The following is a 25,182-nucleotide window of genomic DNA, read 5'->3' on the forward strand; positions in this document are numbered from 1 at the left end:
GGTTGTATAGCGGCCTATGCATTAAGAGAGGGCCCCTTAGAGAAAACGCCAGGGCCTGCAGTCACCACGCCAGCCTGCTCACAGGTCACACAGACTGCGCGCTTCTGACCCTCCTCATGGTGTGAGTTTGCAGCTGTGAGTTCCAGACTGGACGGTGGCCACTCCAGGTAGGATCCATCTTTATTTCTGTCTCCCCACCCCGTGTCCACTGTGTGTGTGTGAGAGAGAGCAGGCTCACTACACGTGCTATCTGTCAATGAGAGAACATGTATAATCAGTAGCCAAGGAGCACGTCTGTTTGTAAGATTGTTATTACTTACTGTGTTGTTACCTTCAGCTGCCTAGTTGTGAAGACTTTTAAGATGAATGATGTGTTTGTTATCTAGACATCAGAGCAGAAAAGCCACACTAAATTTGCTGGTGCCATAAAATAAATCATTTTAATAATTAAGGTGCATAAATAAGGTGTTTATCATAGAAACAATCATGGTGTCGCTCAGCTCGGTACAAACACTGCCTTTCCAGTCCTTTGTGAGGGATACATTCATCTTACCATATTCAAGGTAATGGTTGAACAATGACGATTCTTATTTATTTATTTATTTTTTTGCATAAGTTTCTTTATATTGTCTATGAATTCACACAGTGTGACAGTAACTTATAGTGTTACAGTGCTTGGTCATCTTAAAGATATATAAAATTATTCTTATAGTATGTCGAAAATAAAAATAATTAAAAGTCCTTTGTATAGCATTTCAAGAACACAAAATAATTAGTGTTTTTTTTTCTGTAAAAATAAATTATGTGCTTCATGCTGAAATGCTTCCCAGGAAAGCGTTATGTGAACAGCGACGTCCGCACTCTGGCAGTGTGCTCACCTTCCCGCCTGCCGACCCCTCACATGGGAGGAGAGACGGCCACTGGCCGTCCCAGGAAAGAAAAGGACACATGAACCGGAGCTGGTTGACGACCCCCTTAAGCCCCATCACGGACACACCCCTGCTCTCTGAGGAACACACAGTTCCCGAGGTCTTTCAGGCAAATCAACCTCTGACTGTCCTTTCTGACGGTGACTGTCCGTTCTGACAGTGACTGTCCTTTCTGACGGCGGTGTTCCTTGGGCTGCCCTGGCACTCCCATCCGGGGACATGTCGCCATGTCAGCTTAGTGTCCCTCTCAGACTCTAAAGCACAGTGCTGGTCACTGACGGAGGCACGGAGGCCGGACTTGTTTCCACCACGAACACCGTGCATGAAGGAGCAGGGAAGCAGACCCCCCACAAGGGCATCCCTGACCTCTGGCCCGAACGCAGGGTTCCAGGCTGCCCAGCAGGAAGACAGGCCTGACGTGGGGACAGCGGCAGAGTCGAGTGCACACTCGCCGTCTGCATAGCCAACGGGTGCCAGATGGAGGACGGGATGGTGTGGAGCAGCAGAGGGAGGCGGTCACCCCCGAGGGACACCCAGGCCGCATCAGGGACCTGCGCTGGCTTCCTGCAGTCTCTTCTTCGCCTTCCTTCCCATCTGCCTGCGCTCCGCCTTATTTTGGCGCGGCTTTTTTTTCTTGCTCTCCTCTTTGTACCAGGGCCCCCAGATGCCCCCATGGAGCTGAGGGTTGCTCCTAGGATCTCTGGGGGGGTACCTGACGGGCACTGCGGTCCTGTTGAACTGGGACAGCCGGCGCAGCAGCTGCCTGACGATGCTGGGATAGCGGCCGGACAAGTCCACCCTCTCGTAGGGGTCAGCCGTGATGTTGAAGAGCCACACGCTCTTGCCGGTGGACAGGGTCACCCGTTCATTGTGCCACCGGTCGGGGCCCAGGTTGCTGAAGGCCTGAGGGGGGACCCAGTCGCTGTAGCCGGGGTTCCCCGTGAGCAGCTTCCAGTGCCGCACCCGGATGGCCGACTGGATGGCGGTGTTCCAGATGCCGTAGCCCGCCGCCCAGGAGCCATTCCTGGCCTTGGTGTAGATGGGGTCGATGTTGTGCAGAATGTCCATCCGGGGCGAGCGCAGGCCTTCGCTGATGGTCTCCCAGACGTCGTAGCCGTCCAGCTGGACGTCCTCGTCGATCTGCCCTCCAGCCAGTGCGATCAGGGTCGGGTACCAGTCGGTAATGTGCACCAGCTCCTTGCACACTGTCCCCCGGTTCCTCAGCAGGGGGCTGTGCACGAAGCCGATGGCCCGGACGCCCCCTTCCCAGTAGGTCCCTTTGCTGCCCCTCAGGGGCCAGTTGCTCCCTCCGGCCGCGGGCTGGCCACCGTTGTCCGAGGAGTAGATGATGATGCTGTTGTTATAAAAACCGTGCGCCTGCAGAGCCCGCGTCACGTTGTGGACAGCCTCGTCCAGGCAGGAGAGCATGGCTGCGTACCTGCGTCTGTTGATGTTGACAATGGACCTGTAGGGCTCCAAGTACCGGCTGGGGGCTTGCAGCGGGGAGTGGACTGCCTGGTAGGCGATGTACAGGAAGAGAGGCTTCCCGGGGTCACGGGATGCCAGGATCCGCTGCACCCTCTGCGTGTACATCTGTGTGGAATACACACCGCTGTCGTGGTCCCAGGCCGCGCGGTCGTTTTCATACAGGTCGTAGCCACACACCCCTGGACGGTCACACTTGTAGTGCGTGTAGTAGTCACCACTTCCCAAGAGGGAGCCAAAAAAGGTGTCAAAGCCTCTCCCGGTGGGCATGCATTCTCTCCTGTAAAAGCCCAGGTGCCACTTGCCTACCATGTGTGTGGAGTAGCCCACCTCCTTCAACTTCTGAGGGAGGGTGGTGTTGTCCAGAGGGAGGCAGTTGGGCTGGGTGGGCCTGATAATCGAGTGTTGGAGTCCAGTGTGGATCTGATACCTGGGCAGGAGAGAACAGAGCTCGTCAGTGCAAAAGAGACCTTCTACATAGAATGCTGAATCCTTACAGGACGCTTTGAGGAAGAGAAACTTCGCCCCAAACGAACAACGACCAGTTCTGCCTTTGTCCTGTGAACTCAAGTCTGACCCGTCATGAGCAACCTATTAAACCTGGAAACGTATTTGACTCAGTTAGTCCTTTGGAAACAAAGATCTCACCACTTATCTCAACATGTTTTGAAAGTTCTTGTAACAGAATGTATTGGAGTCACCTTTAATTTTTTTTAATTCTGTGACACCAAGATCTAGCATAAGAAAGCATATGAACCTGACCAGGCGGTGGTGCAGTGGATAGAGCATCGGACTGGGATGCGGAGGACCCAGGTTTGAAACCCCAAGGTCGCCGGCTTGAGCACGGGCTCATCTGGTTTGAACAAAGCACACCTGCTTGAGCCCAAGGTCGCTGGCTTGAGCAAGGAGTTACTCAGTCTGCTGAAGGCCCACGGTCAAGCTACATATGAGAAAGCAATCATTGAACAGCTAAGGTGCCACAATAAAGAATTGATGCTGGCCCTGGCCGGTTGGCTCAGTGGTAGAGCGTTGGCCTGGCGTGCAGAAGTCCTGGGTTCGATTCCCGGCCAGGGCACACAGGAGAAGCACCCATCTACTTCTCCACCCCTCCCCCTCTCCTTCCTCTCTGTCTCTTTCTTCCCCTCCTGCAGCCGAGAATCCATTGGAGCAAAAGATGGCCCGGGCACTGGGGATGGCTCTGTGGCCTCTGCCTCAGGTGCTAGAATGGCTCTGGATGCAACAGAGCGACGCCCCAGAGGGGCAGAGCATTGCCCCCTGGTGGGCATGCCGGGTGGATCCCGGTCGGGCGCATGCGGGAGTCTGTCTGACTGCCTCCCCGTTTCCAGCTTCGGAAAAATGAAAAAAAAAAATGATACAAAAAAATCTCCTGACTGTCAGAAATATTTTATAATTGGTCCACAACCTGTTCGATCTGTCAAGAGAAAGAGAAACTTTCTGACTCATGTTATTGTTGAAAAACCATCTTATTTTATTAACTTGAACATTTTTCAATTGCCGTTGACATTCAATATTCTATTAGTTTCAGGTGCGTGGTGTGGAAAAGCATTCTCAGAATAAATCTTGTTGCTAAGTTCTTAAATGGTCTCCCCCCCCCACCCCAAGTAGCAGGAAGTGATCCTTGTCTCCTGGAGTGTGTACTTTAAAAAAAGTAAATTACACGTACATACAAAATGGTTTTGGAAATGTGGTAACCCTTTCGGGACATTAAAATCAAGTAAGTATAAGTTTCTGGCATTTTTCTTTGCCCCGCGGGTGTTCTGTTGTGGGCTTCTTTCCAGGGGATGGTTATTATTACGTAAGTCTGTGACTTTTCCATTTGAGTCCAAATGTGCCTCTCAGTCCGTGACATCTTTCAAAGGTATGGATTCTGTAGTTATTCTGTAAGTTCACAGAGACTTTTGAACTCGAAAATACAGAAATTCTGAGAAAATGAAGGTGACCGTGTCAGGGAACCCAATTACACCGAGTAATATCAGATCAAAATCATTTTTTCGTTGTTGTAGTTTGTTTTTCAAATGGATTTACGGAGAGGTCAGTAGGTCACAGATGGCTTGGGTGGGCAGTTCAATGTGTATTTAAATGTCCAGCTGGGGGCCTAAACCAGCTGTGTGTTCCTTCCAGGATTCGCCGCCACCGCTGCCGGGGAATGCGCGGTCCTTCCGCAGGAGCTGCAGGGTGTCCGGGCACAGCTCAGGGCAGCCTTCAGAGGGGCCCCCTCCACGCTGCACACCAGTCACCCGCCAGACTTTGTGAGCAGTATGTCTCAGACCGTGAACTTAAGAAAATGCAAAGAAAAATGAGAGCGAAAAGGTCAGTATGACCTGTGTTCTATAGAGAGAATATCCTCTATAGAACAAATCCTGAGGAGTAACGACACTACTCTGTGCTTGTAGGAATGTGTCTGGAACACAGTGGTCACTGCAGGTGCGTTTATTCATTGTATCAATTCCATACAGGCACTACTGTACTTGGTTTATGAATATGATGAAACACTTCCACAAAACAGAAGGTGGGAAGGATGACCAAGATGGAATAGAATTTCTGGTAATTTCTTCTTCAATCCAGAGAATCATCCTGTGTCGCCCTCAGGTGTGGGTCTCCAGGGTGGGGATGGCTGGTGCCCAAGGCTGGTCACGGGGATGAGAATGGACACAGTGTTTCTCTGCTCCCCTCGGAGCCCAAGTCAGAGAGGACGGTGGCTTGACTGCCCTCTAGTGGGGGTGACAGGAACTGAGTGGGCAGATCACGTGTGCACTTTGGACCCAGAACCGGAGAGGACAGGATTCGTGAGTGAGGACCAGAGAGGATACAGAATGACCATCAGACCTGCCGCTGTCTTAACGTGGTGGACGGGGGACGGACAAGCTGATCTGTTCCACTGCAAAGTACACCCAGTCAGGACTAAGGGATGGCATCGCAGGAGGCCGGTGTCAAGTCGCGCAAAAACAAAGACAAAAAATTCTAAATAAAAGAAAAACAAGAAAACAAAGAGTCGGCTGGATGCTCACCGCCCAGGAATCGCTAAACGCGTGTCTGAATTGGCAGAGGTCATGAGGGTCCTTCTGCTTCTAGGATGCCGGGTTCTGGACTCAACAGCTTCCTGTGTCCACAGAGGACACAGGGCGCCCCTGAGTCGTTCCACAAAACCAAGTTCACATCACGACGTGGGGGTGTTTGATGAAAGCTTGTCTGTGGTGCTCTGATAGAAGCTAACTCCTTTCTTTGAATCATGTCAACTTAGCTTAAAAATGGGGTTTTCACATAATATATTCTGAATGCTATAATCATGTGGGCTAAAGAAAAAAAAAGATTTTTAAATTTAGTGGATTTTCTTTGGCCACTGTCTGGCTAGCATGTAAAGCCAAGTCCACGGGGATGATCGTAAAACCTAGAGCTGCCGTCTGTCAGTCTGTCACAATCAACAGCCACCCCCTCTCCCTTTCCCGCCAGCTGGCAAGGACAGAGGCCTGGGCCATGCAGCTGGGCACCAGGCACTGAGAAGAACTGTGTGACCTTATCGAATATTAATTTATGTCACCGAGTGCTGGGAGTAGTCCTTTCTGAGTTCTCCTTTGTCCACACCTGGCTAATACCACACTACGGCTTTAGTTCGACGGCGTGTTTAATGCGCCCTTGTAAGTTCAGAACACTTCCAGGATAAACTGTGGGTCCCAGGAGTTCTGTGCACGCTAGGAATCCCCGATGGTTAGGGCACAAAATCAGACCCATCTGGTGGGACCCCGCGTGCCCTGTGGACAAGTGCTCAGGGTTAGCCGCCCAGGGAAGGCACTTCTGGTCACGGTAGAGTGTCTGTTGTTTCCTTATATTTTTATAATAGAAACCGTGAGTTTCAGGGGGACAAGGCTGGACCTGCTGTGTCCACATCACCTTACATGACATGAATGAATGAATAAACAGGAGGGTGTGTGTGCTCAAGAAGAGAGACAGAGAAAAGACAAACGCCAAGACTGTGAGCTTGATTCTTTCCACGGAGAGAACAATGGCGGGAAGGGGGGAAGCTTTCATCGTCTGTTGCATAAATTTACATAAAAATGAAATTTAGACGAAGGAGTCTCAGGAAGTGAGCTATTCTACTCAGGCTCATTAAGGACATGGGGCTATTTTTACGGAGGCCCTTACCTAGTTTTAAAAAATTAACTTTGAGTAGTACGAACGTTCCTGTACCTCCTCGTGCCTCGTGACCCTCCAGAGTACAATCGCACATGTGTGAGGCAACATTAGAAAAAGGCAATGTATGTTCTTCTTGTTTCCACAAATTGGCATCAAACAAACATGATTTTAAGTTAATAAAAACTGGAACTGGAACTAATTTCATTTTTTGAAAAAAAGAAAAACAACCAAAAACCAAAATTCACTCCTGGGGGTCAGCAAGCATGAAAAAAACTCACTACTCTAAGGGTTAAGTGCCAACCTCATGAGAACACTCACTGAGTCCCAACCAGGGGTGTTGTTCCTGGAGGGACACCCATGGAAGGCTGTGTCAGACCCCAGGGCAGGGGGCAACGTGAGTGAGTATTTCTGCAGCCCTGCCCTGAAGGCTGGTCGCCCAGGCACCCTGCGGGCCCACGGCGAGCCCACAGCTCCGGCACCCTGCGGGCCCACGGTGAGCCCACAGCTCCGGCACCCTGCGGGCCCACGGTGAGCCCACAGCTCCGGCACCCTGCGGGGAGCCCACAGCTCTGGCACCTGAGCCTCTGCAGGCACCCTGCGGGCCCACGGCGAGCCCACAGCTCCGGCACCCTGCGGGCCCACGGTGAGCCCACAGCTCCGGCACCCTGCGGGCCCACGGTGAGCCCACAGCTCCGGCACCCTGCGGGCCCACGGTGAGCCCACAGCTCCGGCACCCTGCGGGCCCACGGCGAGCCCACAGCTCCGGCACCCTGCGGGCCCACGGTGAGCCCACAGCTCCGGCACCCTGCGGGGAGCCCACAGCTCTGGCACCTGCGGGCCCACGGTGAGCCCACAGCTCTGGCACCTGAGCCTCTGCAGGCACCCTGCGGGCCCACGGCGAGCCCACAGCTCCGGCACCCTGCGGGCCCACGGCGAGCCCACAGCTCCGGCACCCTGCGGGCCCACGGCGAGCCCACAGCTCCGGCACCCTGCGGGCCCACGGCGAGCCCACAGCTCCGGCACCCTGCGGGCCCACGGTGAGCCCACAGCTCTGGCACCTGTGCCTCTGCAGGCACCCTGCGGGCCCACGGTGAGCCCACAGCTCCGGCACCCTGCGGGCCCACGGTGAGCCCACAGCTCCGGCACCCTGCGGGCCCACGGTGAGCCCACAGCTCCGGCACCCTGCGGGCCCACGGTGAGCCCACAGCTCTGGCACCTGAGCCTCTGTAGCTCTGGCTCTGGTCACAGCCCTCCTGGTCCCACCGGGAACGTGGCACACATCACTGGTGAGCTGGGTGTGGCCTTGTCCTGCCTCCCCCAGGCTTTGGGGACAGCCCTGGGCTTGTCTAGGGATTTCTTGTGTTGTGGCTGCAGCAGAGGCTCCAGGGGATCGGAACGTGTGGCCGTCCATGGCCCTTCTCTCTGGTGGACCTGAAGCCGCACTCTCCCAGAGACCTCTCCCCTTCCCTCTGGGCTCTCACCAAGGAGCAGAGGCCCCGGAAGAAGCTGAGGCAGCCTGTGCTGGGTCTGCAGTGCCCAGTGGCTGGTGCTCGCGGCCGCCTCCATGTCCAGCGTGAAAACAGACGAGACTGTCGTCCACAGGCCAGTGCTGCCGGGGGCGCACCCCGCGGCCCCCGTGGGCTAAGGTTCTGCCTCCTTCTCCCCATTGCCCCCTCATGGTTACCTGTGGTGGGTGTGCTCATTATGCCGCTCAGAATGAGGAACCCAAGGCATGAAAACAGAACAAGCTGCCCTCTGCTTCGTGGACCCACCAGCTCCTCCACGTACGCTGAGGTCACCGCCCCTCCCCATACACACCCGGGGCTTGGCTGGCAGCTTGCAGGAGGTAGGGGAGCCTTTGTGTGGGAACGGGGTCAGATGTGGTGAGTGCCAGGCTCTGGGGGGCACAGGGGCACGGGCTGCACAGGTGCAAGCCACCCACTCATCAGGGAACATGCAGCTCTGATGAAATCCATGGACATGTGGTCGCTCAGGACGCGTCCGGCTGGGTTGGCGGGAAGGAGAGGGACACCTGCTGTCCACTTCCTCTCTGGGAAGGACTTTCACCTGCCCAGGGCTCCCTGCGGGAACCCATCACTGGGACGAAGCAGATCCCTCGGCTGCCCAAGGCCTGCTATGTGCCCCCAGAGCTGCCCCCAAACACGCCCCAGACCCACCCCCAGAGCCCGCGGAGAGAGCGCCAGGCCGGAGGGCAGGCTGGTTTGGTCCTAAGGAGAAACAGAAAGGCCCAGGACCTGGAATCTTTCTGCTGAGTGAGATTAGGCAGCGGCTGGGATGGAAATCCTGAGTGAGGAGGGGGGCATCTATTGATCTTGTTTCAGAAGGTCCACCAGTCCAGCAGGTGTATATGTCTGCTCTGTATCGGGCTCCATAACCCAAATATGAAAACACCTCACGTCAGCTGGAGAGGCTCGTGCTGAGGTGACCGTGTCCCCGTGGTCACAGCGGCCCCCGCCGCCACCACCTGTCCGGCAGCCTCCACGGCACAGGAATGGGTGGCTCCTTGGAGGCTGCCCAGACCACACGTGTTAGAGACACACACCTGTGTACAGCTGAGGCCCAAGGCCATCCGTGACGATCTTGGACCACTCTGCAGGGTTGGAAGCAGGGACTGGGGCGGTCAAGGCAAACCAGGGAAGGCTCTTGTGCGAAGGACACTGGTATCCACACGGGAAGACACGTCTCATGGAAGGAGAAGGCTGGAGAGACAGGCACTGGACGCCCAGACAGCTGCCCCTCGAAGGCGTGTGCGGGGCTGGTTTCCCACCCGACAGCCTGTTTCATGCAGGAGAGTTTGCAAGCAGCAGGTTCCTACGTGGACGCAGCCCGGCCCTGCTCATCCACAACCTTGATGCGCGGGCGCCTTGCACACAGCCCCGCACACACGTGAGGACAGTTCCTGCATCCGCGGTGGGCAGCTCAGCCGAGTCAGCCGATGCTCACGCGCGGCGGTGGCCAGAGAACCACCTGGGCACGTTCCTCACATGGTTGGTGTCCCTCTTCGAATCTGGCCCTTGGACATGGACGCAGTGCAGACAGATGTCATGGGGCTCTCTCACCCGCCCTGCCACAAGCACTGCTCTCTGTTGAGATTCTCCGCCATGTCCCTGGCAGCTTGTTACACAGTGGGGTTCACAGGCAGCCTGGACCCCACATTATTATTTCTTTTTCACGGACTCTTTTCTGAAGCCGGTTTCCTACGTCTTGTAGGGGGACAGTTCCACTTGTGAACCTGCAGAGAATTTTCCATTTCCTGATGGTTTTCTCTTCGTCTTTCTGCCCCATCGGAAGGCGTAGAAAAGTCACGATTTTGTTATCCATTACACTAACTCCTCCTTCTTCTCTGAGAATTCTGGAGGATAGGTGCCCCCACCCCCAAACTGAATCAGAGATGTTGAGGGGAGAGAGCAGTAACTCAGGGCAGAGCCTCACCAGATGTGGCCAGAGACCCGCCCTCAGGACCCCAAGTTATTTATTTATTTATTATTTAAAGGCCTATCTTCTCTATAATTTTTGTTGGAACTGAAATACAGTGTCCTCGTAACTTCCCCCGCTGTGGGCCTCCCTAAAGACACTGGATTGGCATGTTTCAGGCACAGTTCTTCTCGATGGAGCACAGGTAGGTGATCACAATCACTGATTCCGTCAACAGCCTGCTCAGGAACAATCTGTTGCCTAGGCAAGTAGGAGTTTTTTTGTTTGTTGGTTTTGTTTTTTTAATCAGGGCACCATCAGCGGTTCACTGGCCTGGCTTCTATTCTGCAGACTTTTCTCTTCTGACCTCAAGACCACACACTTACATTGTCCTTGGGTTTTCAGGACTCTTCAGGGGCCACTTGTCCATTTTCCCCCCACATGCACTAATCTTCAAAATACGGCCTGAGATGTCCCCCACGGTGGCTTCCCATCCTGTCCTCTGTTCCAACAGCCTGGTCACCAGGATCACCTGTCCCTTCAGCCCAGGTGGACCAGGGGCGAGGCGCTGCTGAGAGCGGCCACTAGAGGGCAACAGAGGGCCGATAAAAACAGGTGCTGACAAGCCGGCCCCTGTGGGAGAGGCAGGTCCCTGAGACTTAGATGCCGGCAGCCCAGGTGAGAACTGGACGTGACCTCCAAGGTCTGCAATCAGCACTCAGGTGGGGGACCACACGGTTAGGAAGTCTGGCAGCAGGGTCAAAAGCAGCCTGGACACTGGGAGTCTCAGTGCCATACTGACGTCTGTATTCAAAGCTAAGGTCAGGACAACGTAGGCCCGGGCCGGCTGATGTGGTTGGAGCGTCGACAGAATCTGCTGAGGTTGTGGGTTCGATCCCCGGTTGGGACACATATGAGAATCAACTAACGAATGCAAAAATAAGTGGAACAAAGAATCACTGTTTCTCTCTCTCTCTCTCCCTCTCTCTCTCTCTCCCTCCCTCCCTCCCTCCCTCCCTCCCTCCCTCCCTCCCTCCCTCCCTCCCTCCCTCTCTCTCCCCCTCTCCTTTCCTCTCTGTACCAATCAATTAAAAAAAAAGAAAAATATTAAAAAAGGAAGCACAGACTGAGCCATAGTAGCTGCAGTGTATTGAGTGTTGATGGTCTTTCCAGAATAAACCAACACTGTCTCTCCGTCCTGGCCTCTGTCCCTCGGCAAGTAACAGGTCCCGCTTCTTAAAGAGGAACCGGCCTGAGACATGTGAGTGCAGGAATGGGGTGCAGACCTTGTGGGCACGCTGTCCCCACGCGGTCACCGGGGGCTCTGGGAAGAGGGTACAGCCAGAGCGGTCGACCCTCGGCCTCGACCGCCTGCCTCTTCTCCTAGGACCCGGGGAGCGGGGACAGGCACCATCGGTCTGCCTGCTGATCACCGCAGGACAGCAGCCCTGCCCTGCTCAAAGATGACACGGAAGACACAGTGATCTGGGGATAGAAGGCGCAGAAGACAGTGGAGGTAAATAAGGCCACTGCTGTCAGAGATGCTGGAAGAACGGAGCCCCAAGACATGGGGGGCTCGGCGCTGCCACAGGTCTGAGCATGCAGGAAGCGCCTGCACGGTGATGGAGGCGGCGGGGGCCCTCCGAGGCTGCCTGTCCTGGGCTTCCCAGGCCTTCTCAGCGAGGATGTCGCTGAAATAATGCAGTGCCCCCGAAATCTGCCCCAGTCTTTCCAGAGGCAGTCCGTCCTCTGGTCCCCGAGAGACCGACATCTTGTTAGAATTCCAAATATATCCATCACACTGCTGCCGACGAACACAGTCTCCCTCCTGCCCAGCGCATAGAAAAAACTTCCCTTGTAATCAATACAGACTTTTTCTGGAAATGAATATATAATGTTCCCCTAGGAAGCTTTTTTTTTTTTTTTTGATCATAAAACATAATTTGCAAGAAGTATGAACTAGGACAAAATTTCGGATTTATGGGATAAAACCCATCACTCATCTTATTTGTTCCTGTTTTCACCCACTATGAGGATATGGAATTTACATACTCGCAAAAAGAAAATAAGTGAAATGCTTATTTCAAATTCTGCCTCAAATGAAATACCTAGGGAGCCCTGTGTTTCAAAAAAAAAAAAAAAAAAAAAAATGAAACTAAAATGTGTTCCTTTGTCTCATTGAAAGGGGAAGACAGCCTGTGGTTTGGATGTGTACACCTGTCTCCCCTAATGCTCATGCCCACACTGTCCTGAGGACAGAGGGTTCCGTGTCACCGGCATATCTGATGGACGGGTTTGGCTGGGAGGTCGGGACGGATCTCACAGAGCTTGCGTGCTGGGCGGTGATCCGCCAATGGCTGCTTGCTGGAGACGGGCCTTTTATGTGTGTGCTGCCTCTACAATGCCTGTGAGCATCCCATACCCAGAGCCCAGAGCCAGAGGCCACCCGAGCAAGGGTTCTGTCCATGCTAATGCTTCCCCGGGCAGTTCTGCCTGCACTGATCTGTCCTGTGATCTCTGGTCCCTGTCCCCTGCGCACAGAGCTTTGTGCTCCTCCCTGACCTCCACCCCCGCCTCCTCCATGTCTTGACTGTGTTCTTCAGCACGTGTGAGAACACCACATCTGTTTCTGGGTCTGTGCCGGGAGGAGGCTGAAGTTAATTCCTGCAGAAATCTGAGGAAAGGGAGATCAAGGAGCTTTCTCAGGGCAGGAAGCCGTGGGGGCAGCGTGGGGTGGGGGTGGAGAAGCAGGGACCTTCAGCCTCAGGGGCCTTGGAGTTCCGGTTTTGCCGGCTCAGCCCTGCAACACCATGTGTGAGGGGGTGCTGGGGCAGCTACAGGGGTGGGAGAGACACCCCACTCTTCCCCAATGCTATAAATAAAAGGGCAGACTGATTATTACTTGCACATTAAAACTTAACCAATTTATGAAATTGTTTTTTTTTAAAACTTTATTTATTTATTCATTTCAGAGAGGAGAGAGAGAAAGAGAGAGAGAAAGAGAGAGAGAGAGAGAGAGAGAAAGGAAGAGCAGAAAGCATCAACTCCCATATGTGCCTTGACCAGGCAAGCCCAGGGTTTGTTTTTTGCATTTTTCTGAAGCTGGAAACAGGGAGAGACAGTCAGACAGACTCCCGCATGCGCCCGACCGGGATCCACCTGGCACGCCCACCATGGGGCGACGCTCTGCCCACCAGGGGGCGATGCTCTGCCCATCCTGGGCGTCGCCATGTTGCGACCCTCCTGGGCGTCGCCATGTTGCGACCAGAGCCATTCTAGCGCCTGGGGCAGAAGCCACAGAGCCATGCCCAGCGCCCGGGCCATCTTTGCTCCAATGGAGCCTTGGCTGCGGGAGGGGAAGAGAGAGACAGAGAGGAAGGCGCGGTGGAGGGGTAGAGAAGCAAATGGGCGCTTCTCCTATGTGCCTTGGCTGGGAATCGAACCCGGGTCCTCCGCACGCTAGCCCGACGCTCTACCGCTGAGTCAACCGGCCAGAAGCCCAGGGTTTTGAACCAGCGACCTCAGCGTTCCAGGTCGAAGTTTTATCCACTGCGCCACCACAAGTCAGGCAAAACTTAACCAATTTAACGACTTATTTTAGGGCCTAATCTGCATGGACTCATGACAAAAACCAGTCCATTATGACTGCAAAGCAAATAAGTGATACATTGCACATTTAAGTGGTAAAATTAAGCTGGCGAACTGTTCATTTGAAAATGGCAATGGGTCCTTAAAGGTCTATGGCAACAAAGGTGAATGTTAGTCCCACGGAGGAGGAAGATTTTCAATCCGTCTTTCCAGGACAGAACATCGAAAACAGAAGCCAGCAGCTCCGAGCCCCTCCCTCCTGCTGGGCACTGACACATCCGTGTGTGTGCTGAACACAACGGTTTGCTTCCTCTGTGCTTCTTATAAAAACAAAAACAAACAAACAAAACACCCGGTAACAATAACTTGCAAAAAGGACTCTAAATTGCATATATGAGGAAAAAAAACTGTAAAGTCAGATAGAATTTCATCCAAAAGGATTAAATACGTCATGCCGTTTCATAATCTCACAGAGACCTTCTGAGACTGCCACTCTGGAAGCCGTCTGAGCTCGGACTCCATGGTGACCGCTCTCTGCTCCGGGATAAGGTGTGCAAGAAAAGCAGCTGCGTATGGCGTGACTTGCACACGTGCCACAGATCTTCTTGAACTTGCACGTTGTCCAAGGAACTTCTTTCAGAGAAACAGTGAGTGGCACACCAAAAAGTCATAAATGCGCCAAGTCCACCAGGACGCCGATTGGGGGTACCCTCCAGCTCCTGCTTCTGCCTCTGTCCCTCCAGGCTACACGGGAGACGTGGAAGCAACTCTCCGTCCACAGGCTGGACAGTGTCCCACCGCTGGCTCTGCGAAGACTGAGAGAAGGGGCAGGCGGCAGCGTGGCGTGAGTGCATTACCGGACACATGTGGAAGGACAGGTCTCCAGCGTTCCTCCCTGGGGGGCTATCGGAACGGGGTGTTTGAGACAAAAGAGAAACTGGAGAGTTTGATGTTGGCCGAATGATCTTCTCCACTGTTGAGATGTGGGTGTGTCGTGACTGTTTTCCACGACCTCCACACGCCACATTTGATGTCCAGTCCCTCGTCCCCAGGCTTGTGGTGTGGAGCAGGTCACAAGCCAGCGATGGACATACAATGGGGCTCCCGGGATGGTGAGGGGTGATGAAGAGGGTGCGTACTGGGTGGACTGCTGCAGGGCCGCTCAGTGTGGCTCTCCAGGTCACACCTCTCCCTCTCCGGGCAGCTGGCCAGTGGTGTGGAACCACAGGTCCACCCTAGACCTTCTGGGACAGAGTTTCTGAGGAAGGTCCAAGAGGAATGGACGTGTAACAGATTGTCCAGGTGATGAATAACTCAAGTACTCTTAAACTGAAATCCAAAGAAGGGAGAAGGTCAGGTGTGGAGTCACCTGTTCCCCTGGGACCGAGAGAGGGAGGCGAGGCTGACCGGCCTGAAGACTGGACTCAGGAGTTTTCACAGGGGGCAGAACGGGATGCAGCCAGCAGGGCGTGGGAGCTGCACAGGGCACAGGTTCAGATCCGGGCTCTGCCGCTTAGTACCCTGTGACTGCGACTAGCTCCAGTCACTTCCTGAAACTTCCATGTATCCTCCGTGACCTTTTCTAAATTATTTCGTACTTTTCCAAAAAATACAAACCTCTGAGGGTGAAACAATAGGGTGTTTGACAAGAGACTGGCACAGTTGAAATTCATTTCTCCCTCTTCTGGGTTCGTCAGTGGGAACCAAGGAGGGACGTCTGTGGAGGCTGCTGATGTTACGGAGGTCCTGTCTGAGTGGAGCTAAGGTGCTAGGGGTGTCAGGGGGGAGACGGGCTATGTACAACATCAGAGACAAAAGTCTTCTTTGCTGTGGGCACAGGGGCCAATGCCTGTCTCTGAAAATTTCACGTCTAGAATGGTGCGAGAACAAGGGGACAAACCCAGACGACATCAAAGGCGGCTACAGACAATGGCCAGGTAACAATGTGACAATGAGTTTGCTGTTGGACAAAGCTGCAGGAAGCCAACCTCAGAGACAAAAGCAGCTTTCAGAGGCGCCCCTGGGGGAGCAGGGACTCCAGTCTCAGTGGGTCCCGTGTGTGTGATCTCCCGGAGGAGAGGGGTCGTCAGCCCTCTGCACCTGAGTTCATTTTCCACCTTCACAACAGCCACTCAGGAAGCCCAACAGAATCCCCTGAAGAGGGATTCACTTCCAAGGGTGTCTTTCTTTAAAAATGGACTCATTGGCCCTGGCCGGTTGGCTCAGTGGTAGAGCGTCGGCCTGGCGTGCAGGAGTCCAGGGTTCGATTCCCGGCCAGGGCACACAGGAGAAGCGCTCATCTGCTTCTCCACCCCTCCCCCTCTCCTTCCTCTCTGTCTCTCTCTTCCCCTCCCGCAGCCAAGGCTCCATTGGAGCAAAGTTGGCCCGGGCGCTGAGGATGGCTCTGTGGCCTCTTCCTCAGGCGCTAGAATGGCTCTGGTTGCAACAGAGCGACGCCCCAGATGGGCAGAGCATTGCCCCCTGGTGGGCGTGCTGGGTGGATCCCTGTCGGGCACATGCAGGAGTCTGTCTGACTGCCTCCCCGTTTCCAACTTCAGAAAAATACAAAAAAAAAAAAAAGAGAGAGAGAGAGAGAGAAATGGACTCATTAAAAATTAGGGACTTGGATCCTGGGTGGAGGGGGGGAGAGGTGCCTGTAGCTCATGTGACCATGATTCTATTGTCAGAAAAAAGAAACCCACGTGGTCAGACAGGAGGCAGAAGCAGTTTGCCAAACGGTCCCGTCTGCTGAGCCATCCTTCCTGAAACGGACCTGGGAGGTCTGAAAGCCGGGGTCTCTCTCCACTTCTGCTTCTGCTCCTTTTCCAATGTCCCAGGAGAACTCTCTCTTTTAAACACCTAAGCAGGACATGTACATCTCCCTAACTATTTATGTATTCAGTAAATATTTATGAACATAATATGTGAACTGTGAGTAACTGATACTCATTGAGCCCTCCCTGGGTGGAGAAATAGCATGAAAGCCGGGCCTTGGATGGGAGGAGTGGACAGCCGAGGACGCAGGTATGACCTGGTCCTCACAACACCGCAGAGGCGAGTGTATGCCGCACGCCTGCCTGCTCAGTGGGTTGGTCAGCCCTCGCCCCCTGTGAGGGCGGTGCGGAAAGAACCGCTTTGTCAGGGTTTGCAACATTAGGATGATTGTTACTTTGTTACTTGATAAACTCCATATATAAAAGCAATGCTTTGTAAATTCTGAGGGAGGGGGCATGCACCCCCCCCCCCACCTCTGCAGGCCCCGCCGTGCACGGAGCAGGCACAGGTGGACATGCTGGGTCCCAGGGTCCTGACTCTGCCTGACCACACACGGTGTGGCTGTAAGAGTATGCAGTGGGCAGTCAGGAGGCCCAGCTCAAGCAATATCTCCAGAAAGATGCCCGAAGGGCCAGCTCTTGAGACCATCTGGGGAAACATCATCCACCATGCCCTTCAGCCCTATTTATTAGAGTCCTCACTGTGAGTCCCATGTTCCCGATACCTGCGGTCACTCAGATATTCTAGTCTATCCATCTCTGTGCATCTTCCTCTCTGACTCAACCCCTCTCCCTCTCCACTTCCCCAACTCTTCCCATGTAGCCTTCTGCTGTGAGTCTGTTGTTAGCAAAATCCTGTGACCCCCACATCTTTCCTGGCATTCCACCTTCCGGCTCCAGCTGACCGCTGGTCACCTGGATGCCCTCCACTGGGGGCTGGTCGGTCCCCGCGGTCACAGGGCCTGAAGCAGGGCGCTGTCCTCTTGGCTCCTCACTGACTCTTCCAGACAAGTGGGGCTCCTGTCTCCTTCCAACAGCTCAACTGTCTCACGTTCCTTTCTGTTGAGTCCTTGATCCACTCTGGGCCCTGTCCCCACCCCGTCACCGATGGTGGCTGGCTGGCTCCCTGGCCTTGCTGCAGCTGCAGCACCTGCTTGACGGTCCTGAGGGACGTGGCCCACCAGTACCTGCCCCCGCTCTCAGGCCCTCCTCGCTTCCAGAGACGACTTACCCATCTCGCCTGAGCACCTGTTCCTGCCATTTCCAAACACTGTGCTCCCTGCGCCATTCTGACCCCCGGCATCTATCTCTTCATGACCACGGCCCGTCTCTCCTGCATTCCCAGGTCACCGTTCTGTCCTCACGTTGGCCCCGTCCAGACAGTTGACCCATGGGCCCTGGCACTTTCTAGAGAACACAGAGCCCGACGACCCCTTTCCTTGCCACATGGGGAGTCTGTGATCCCACTCATGTGCTCGGCAAAGCCCCAAATCCAGTGAAACCCACCTCTTTGGGGGCGTTCTCTGCACCCGGTGCGAGGAGAACAGATACGACAATAGGCTCTGCTTGGACTGTGAGCCCCATCCTGGTGAGCATCACTGCGGCCTGGGGCCACAGCCATTTCCGCTGCACCCATGCCTCGCTCCCTGGGGGAAGTGCTTCCTACTTCTGTCTCCAGACCTCAGGGCCCTCGTTTGTGATTTCACTTAGAAAACAGGACATTTCAGGAGAGAACAAACACCTCATGTTCCCCAGACTGCGTCCTTCCCTCGATCCACCCCCTGCATTCACACTTTCCCCTCTTTCCGTTCTGGGGGTTTTGGGGAAGACAGGGCGGGGCACACCCACCTGCTCGCAGTGAAGAGATGCCGCATGGGCACAAGAGCAGACGGAGCAATGCAGAGTTGGGAACCCACCCGGCCCTATCCGCTAACGTCAGTCAGGTGAGCAGTGTACCATCCGTCTCCTCAGTGAACAGCGTGGTCAGAATGCACGTCCACGTGGGACGTCATCTTGAACTCTGACCAACGCCATGCTAGAAATCCATTTCAGAAGATTTACAGATTAAATTTAAAAACAAAACAATGCAACGTTTAGAAGAGGAGACCACTGTCACGAACGTCAGAAGGAAACAATGATACGTGAAACTATGAGGAAATGAAAACCTTCTGGTCGTTGGGAAAACAGTATTTCAAGCAAAAAAGCAGGCTGCAGAGCGGGCAAAGGCACTGTGGAGCAAATGTCCAGCAGAGGAACGGAATATGTAAATGACCGCCACAGGTCAGTAGGGAGAGATAGTCACCTAATGGGCGAGCGGACACCTCTTCAAGGGCATTCGGAGAGTCCATAAAAATATGAAAAGATGCTCAAATTCATCAGTCACCAAGGAAGTGCACGTCCGAGCCATAAATGCTCACCAGCACACAACCAGAGCAACTGATGTGTGAATGAACGTGACTGGACCATTGCTGATGACAGCGTGGACCCCTTTCAGTAACTGTTGGGCAGTGTCTATGAAAACTGCCCATGCACAGCCCTACAACCCTGCCACCCACTCCCTGATGGACAGGCAAGGAAATGCACACGTATGTTCAGGAACAATAAGTATGTTTATGGCAGTGCCGTTCTCCAGCACTTGGGACAACCCAGGAGTCCATCAGGAGGAGACAGGGTGAATAAATTGTAGTACATCAACACCAAACAACACTGTTCAGTAATGAGAATAAATGAAGCAGAGCTACAGGCAACAAAATGGATACATCTTACAACTATAATGTTGAGAGAAGGAAAGCCAGACAGGAGAGATTCCCTTCCCTCCCTGTAATTCCATTGGTTTCAAGTTCAACCACCAGCAAAATTAACCTAAGGTGTTTAGAAGCTGGGAGAGGCAGGGGTTGTTTTAAGATGAAATGAATTGATATCCCTTATCTTATGACAAACACACATGATTTGAGTTACCTTCCCTGTGGGTCAAAATTATCATCGTGGCATTTCAAGTGGGAAAAATTCGTCACAAAACAGTGAAAACACAAAATTATGGCCCAAGATATACATTCAGTTCATACTGACAATCTTTCCTACGTTCAAGTCTGCATCAAGTTGTGTCTAAATTTTGCAAAAACACGTACGTCTCTTTCTGAAGCTTTCATTGTTTTGTTTTGTTTTGGGTTTTTTTTACAGTGCTTCAAAGGAAGACAGGGTGTCATTTCTCCATGTCTTCATTTGAAACACTGTAAAAAAAAAAAAGTGAGAAAATATGAATGAAATCCAACACAGGCAGCTGGTTTCTCAATCAGCCTCTATGCCATCCGGCTGACTCCGCACCTAGAGCGCCGCGTCTCAAAAAGCCTGGTGTGCGGGAACCCCCGCCACGCTGCCTTTCCCAGAATCTGTGGCCATGTCCACAGAAAATGGGGGTGACACCAGCAGCACCTCAGAGAGTGGCTGTGAAGGATAAACAAAGTAAAACACACCACCTGGGAACACAGGGACCTCTTAGGAGACGCTCGCATTCAACACACAAACACCCTGACGATATCCGTTCTGTTAATGGCGATATCATAGTGACCCAGCGGCAGGCGTGTTACATCACTACTGATTCCTGGGCTCAGCCCTTGACGGAACCCCTGGTTGGGCCTGGAAATCCGTGTACTTTCACTGGTGTTCTGGCTGACCCATTTCGCACACATGAAGTGGAGAGCCTAGTCCAGAGACGAGGGCCCACCTAGCTGTTCCCTGAATTCTGCTCAGGGATCCTGCACGCGACAAATGCTCCTGGACCGGCCGACTAGGGTTCAGCCTTGCCAGACGAGCGTGATGTCGTGACTCAAGGGTCTGGAACTTATTGTAAAGATCTGTGCAGTGGGAGGGAATAGAGTCTTACATTTTTGACTCCAGAAAAACATAACATGAGGGCGGGGGGGGGGGGGTTGTTTTGTTAATAGTATCAAACATAGCTTCGGCGTCAACCGTTTAAACTCTAAGATTTTTATTTATTCATTTCTTTATAGAGAGATAGGAAAAGGGGAGGTGAGAGAGAGGAGGAGAGGAGAGACAGGAACATTGATTTGTCATTCCACTTATTCATGCGTTCATTGGTTGATTCTCGTAGGTGCCCTGACTGGGGATTGAACCTGCAACCTTGGTGTGTTGGGAGGATGCTCTAATGGACTGAGCTACCTGACCAGGACCTAAACTCTTTCTTTATGAGTGTGAAGGTATTGGAATCCTCTCATATTTTATATAACCTTGTTTTTCCTTTGAAATAACTTGGCCCATTTAAATTTCCATCACTTCTCTTTCTTTAGGTCAGGGGATCTGGAACATAGGCATGTTCCCGTGAAGATGACAAGCGACCATATTCTCTGGGCTCTGCATTATTAATACTGCGCTGAGCCCAGATCCAGGTTCCAGAACCACTTTTTCTTTTTCTTTTTAAAATTTTTTAAAAATTAATTTAAGAGAGACAGAGGAAGGAGAGAGACAGAGAGACAGAAACATGGATCTGTTCCTAGGTGCACCCTGACCAGGGATTCAACCCACAACCTTTGTGTATTGGGGCGATGCTCCAACCAACAGAGCCATCCAGCCAGGGCCAGAACCATTTTATTTTTTAGGTTGTGTTACCTCCTGTAAAGGAAAGTTCCAGCAGTTGGTCAAGAGGGGAACTACGAGTCCCTAACTGTCCCTAAGCTGTCCAATTCAGACAGAAGTTCCGGTTACCTCACGGAAGCAACACTTGCCGCCCCTGGATAGAAATGTCCATAGACTCAGTCTTCTCACGAGACGCTCGGTGGCATTGAGAGAACAGGACAGTCGATCTCTGACATCAGAGAAACATCCTGGGTGGTTGCCAGCTTCATTTCTGTTCATGTCATCAAGTCAACATAAACATTAAAAGGAAAGCCTCGAGGCCCTGGCCGGTTGGCTCAGTGGTAGAGCGTCGGCCTGGCCTGCAGAAGTCACAGGTTCGATTCCCGGCCAGGGCACACAGGAGAAGCGCCCATCTGCTTCTCCACCCCTCCCCCTCCCCTTCCTCTCTGTCTCTCTCTTCCCCTCCCGCAGCCAAGGCTCCATTGGAGCAAAGATGGCCTGGGCGCTGGGGATGGCTCCTTGGCCTCTGCCCCAGGTGCTAGAGTGGCTCTGGTCGAGACAGAGCGATGCCCCGGAGGGGCAGAGCATCGCCCCCTGGTGGGCAGAGCGTCGCCCCCTGGTGGGCGTGCCGGGTGGATCCCGGTCAGGCGCATGCAGGAGTCTGTCTGACTGTCTATCCCTGTTTCCAGCTTCAGAAAAATACAAAAAAAAAAAAAAAAAAGGAAAGCCTCGATATTCTGTCAGTGCAAGACCCGGGCAGGCACTAAATGTTTGGTGAATAGCCTTAATGTGGGCTCAGTTACGTGCTGTTCGAGTGCGGCTGGCTCTCCGAGTTAGTGTAAATTCTACAGTTAGTTGAAGAGGTTCAAGGAATCCTTACGACACATTTATTTCATAAGCCAAGTAAGAGTGGCTGGGATTTGACACGAGAACTTGACCTCCAGGCCACCGATGGACTTTGTGTTTGCCTGCCAACTATCTGCTCCCTTATAAACATCAAATGCCTTTGACTTTCTGCTACAATTAACCTTAAAATGACTCTGTGGTACAGTCAGAGTTCTTTCTCTTTCTCAGGAGAGAAAAGGGTGGTTTTTTTTTTCCTTGCTGGCAGTGATGCTAAATTCTGACAGTCTGCTAAGCAGTGGAAATCGTTCTGTAAGCAAAAGTGTCTGCAAGACAGAGATTCCTACAAAATAGTCCTTATTTTTCCAGTGGATACTGGCTACCCTTGTGGGGTCCAATTCCAAGAACAACTTCACTGACGCGAGGGTTTCTTGAAACTGAAATCACGAGACACACATGCCAAAGCCTCCATCCATGCTTCCACGCGTGGTCCTGTGGTGGTCCGACTGTGGGTCTCGGTTTATCTCTGTCTGCGGCTGAACTTCCAAATCAGTAACAATAATATTAATTATTATTGGCCCTGGCCAGTTGGCTCAGTGGTAGAGCGTCGGCCTGGCGTGTGGAAGTCCTGGGTTCGATTCCCGGCCAGGGCACACAGGAGAAGTGCCCATCTGCTTCTCCACCCCTCCCCCTCTCCTTCCTCTCTGTCTCTCTCTTCCCCTCCTGCAGCCGAGGCTCCATTGGAGCAAAGATGGCGCTGGGGATGGCTTTGTGGCCTCTGCCTCAGGCACTAGACTGGCTCTGGTCACAACAGAGTGACGCCCCAAATGGGCAGAACATCACCCCCAGGTGGGCGTGCCAGGTGGATCCCTGTCGGGCGCATGCGGGAGTCTGTCTGTCTGCCTCCCCGTTTCCAGCTTCAGAAAAATACAAAAAAGAAAAAATTATTATTATTATTTTTTTTACTTAAGCATCCAAATAATCAGTGTTTTCTTAGCGTTAATCAGAAAATTCCCAGGCATATGAGGGGCAGCAGAGAACTTAGGGACGTTTGACCCATCAATTCACTGAATATACAGCGAATGTACTTGCGTGTTGAGAACTGTGCCTTGGTTATTGCCTGTGGCCTCCCTAGATTGTGGAGGAGAAGTCCAATCAAAGACCCAAACGGAGTCCCACGGGGACACTGGTCAGTTTATACTGCCTTCCATTCCTTGCCCTCCATCCCCCTTCCCTCTGTGATGACCTTCAACTTTGAGTATTCAATTCTAGAAATCAATCAGGATGTGCAGAGAAATACCGGTCCGCCCCTCTTGTCAGTCATGGTGACTGTGAATTCCAGTGTGACACCAGGCGCTCAATGTAAGCGTGCCCCAAACCCAACTAGATTGGGGAGAGGAGACAGTTTCTGGGGCTGTCTGGTTGGTGGGAGAGTTGCCAAATTTGGACAGCAGGCTCCCAGGGTGCGTGAAACTGGAACAGACTGGTGCGTGCACTCAGGGTCATTAACACTGACCCTAAGTCAACTCATTGCCACATCCAGGCATTCATTCATGCAGTCGTTCACCCCCCCACACACAGTTTCTGTCACCCCCCTAAATCAGGAGAGGGATCTTATTTAAATGCTTAAGGTTTCTCCAAAGAATAAACACATGAAGTAGTTCCACTTACTTTCCAGTAATAAGCTGACTCCTGGACGGTGTGCAGATGGGCTGGACGTAGTAGTTCTCCAGTTTAACGCCTTCAGCGGCGAGTCTGTCCAGGGTGGGGGTCCGTATCTCCGAGCCGTGGTAGCCCACGTCCCTAAATCCCTGGTCATCCGCAAGGATGAAGATGAGATGCGGTTGGGAGCTGGTGGGGGTGCTGGGCTCCGGCCTGTGGCCAGACTCCTGGTCGTCCTCGCGGCCGTAGGCCCAGGACAAGTAGCCGCAGGTGAGGAGGCTGAGGACCCAGAGGCCTGCCAGCGCGTGCATGGCCCGTACCCTTCCGACCCCGGGGGGCCATGTGTTCCCGCTGGGTCCCCCCCACCTCCAGGCGCACATGCATGCGGGAGGGGGCGGCCTGACCTCCTACCAGTGATGGCTCTGCGGGCAGGGGAGCGGGCGAGCTATTTTCTCCATCATGTGTCGGGATGTCCTCCTCCCTGAGCGGGCAGCATCCACGCGGTCCACGCCGCCGCCCAGAAGTTCTCAGGAAAAACGTCCAGGAAGGGATAGAGCATCACCCTGGGCAGCTCTGGCAGGCCGAGCCCTGGACTTGAGGCAAGGCTCTCGGGGCGCGTGGACGACCAAGATCCCTCACCTGGAGAGCGCGCACCTTCAGAAGAGTGACCTGGCCTCTTCCCCTCCCCAGGGAAAGTGAGGCGCTGGCCTGCCGGGCGGTCCCTTCAGAGTCACTCCAAGGTCCAGCGCGCTTCCCTCCTGGTCCCTCCCAGACGCCGGCCAGTCCCTGGTCTCGCTCGGCGGTGGGCGCAGTGAGAAGCCAGTTTCCTGACGTTGCGCATGGTGACACCGGCCTCCGCCAAAGTGCGGCGGGACCGCGCAGTGTCCCTGTCCTCGCCAAGCCCCTGCGTCCGAGCGGGCGGCAGCTGCGCGCGGTCAGTGTGCTCCGGGCGGGCCCCCACCCCCACTTGGCGAACCGCCCCCACTTGGCGAATGAATCACTAACGGCGCCGCTCCAGCTCGGGGTGGGGAGCCCGGGGCGCTCCTGCCACTTCCTCCCGGGGCAGCAGAGGGGCCTCGCGACGGGCGCTGTTCTGCCGGGTGTCCTGGAGCGCAGGCCCTGCTGTCCCGCTCGAGAACTTCTCTAGCTCCTTCGGGGACCGAGCCAGGAAGAGCCAGAAAAACCGGGGCTCCTCCTTCCTCTCTGGTTTCTTCCTCCGCCCCGCCCCACCCCCCTCTGCAACAGTTTTGGGTGGGATTCCCTGTTCTGGGCCGTGGGCAGCCAGACTGCTTCAGGCTGGTGGCTCCCCAGGTGCTGAGATGCCCTGTCCCCTCCCCCAACAGTCACCACCCTGTGCGTCAAACCCCGGTCGCCTGGTAACCGGGTGGTGATCTCCTGCGAGATTGTCACCAGCTCCCCTGGGACCTGGGGCTGTACCTGCCCACGGGAGAGGGCGTCTGGCACGTGCGTGCAGGACGGGACTGCCCCCCAGCAGCCGGGACACTTTTCTTCCCCACGAGTGTCCTCACTGGCTACTGAACACCTACTACACGCGCGGCACCGAAATGCCACCTCCTCCCAGTTGCCTAAGCGTTACTGTAGCTCTCTCTGAGCCCTTTCTTTTTAATTCTTTACAGTTGCTCAAGTTCCTGTTTGGTCTCCAGGCAAAACATCTGTAAACTGGGCACTCCTCCTCTGGTACTTGCAGCATGCTCTGGCAG

At 53.8% G+C, this 25,182-nt stretch overlaps 1 protein-coding gene across 1 annotated transcript; it reads right to left on the reverse strand.

Annotated features, from left to right (window-relative positions):
- Nucleotides 1-438: 438 nt before the first annotated feature.
- Nucleotides 439-24,419, reverse strand: ARSJ (arylsulfatase family member J). Its single transcript, XM_066384017.1, has 2 exons — nt 23,471-24,419; nt 439-2,844 (listed from the first exon to the last, which is right to left on the reverse strand). Exons 1-2 carry the CDS (start codon nt 23,839-23,841, stop codon nt 1,473-1,475), a joined length of 1,743 nt encoding a protein of 580 aa, XP_066240114.1. The 5' UTR covers nt 23,842-24,419; the 3' UTR covers nt 439-1,472.
- Between the last annotated feature and the right edge of the window lie 763 nt (nt 24,420-25,182).

The sequence above is a fragment of the Saccopteryx leptura genome, chromosome 1 (genome assembly GCF_036850995.1).
Source record: "Saccopteryx leptura isolate mSacLep1 chromosome 1, mSacLep1_pri_phased_curated, whole genome shotgun sequence".
Lineage (NCBI taxonomy): Eukaryota > Metazoa > Chordata > Mammalia > Chiroptera > Emballonuridae > Saccopteryx > Saccopteryx leptura.

Excerpts from the sequence above, each read along its gene's own strand:
- ARSJ (XM_066384017.1), bottom strand. The coding sequence starts at position 23,841 with ATGTGCGCCTGGAGGTGGGGGGGACCCAGCGGGAACACATGGCCCCCC. Across the intron at positions 2,845-23,470 it reads AGTCAGCTTATTACTGGAAA|GTATCAGATCCACACTGGAC; the intron begins GTAAGTGGAACT and ends TCTCCTGCCCAG.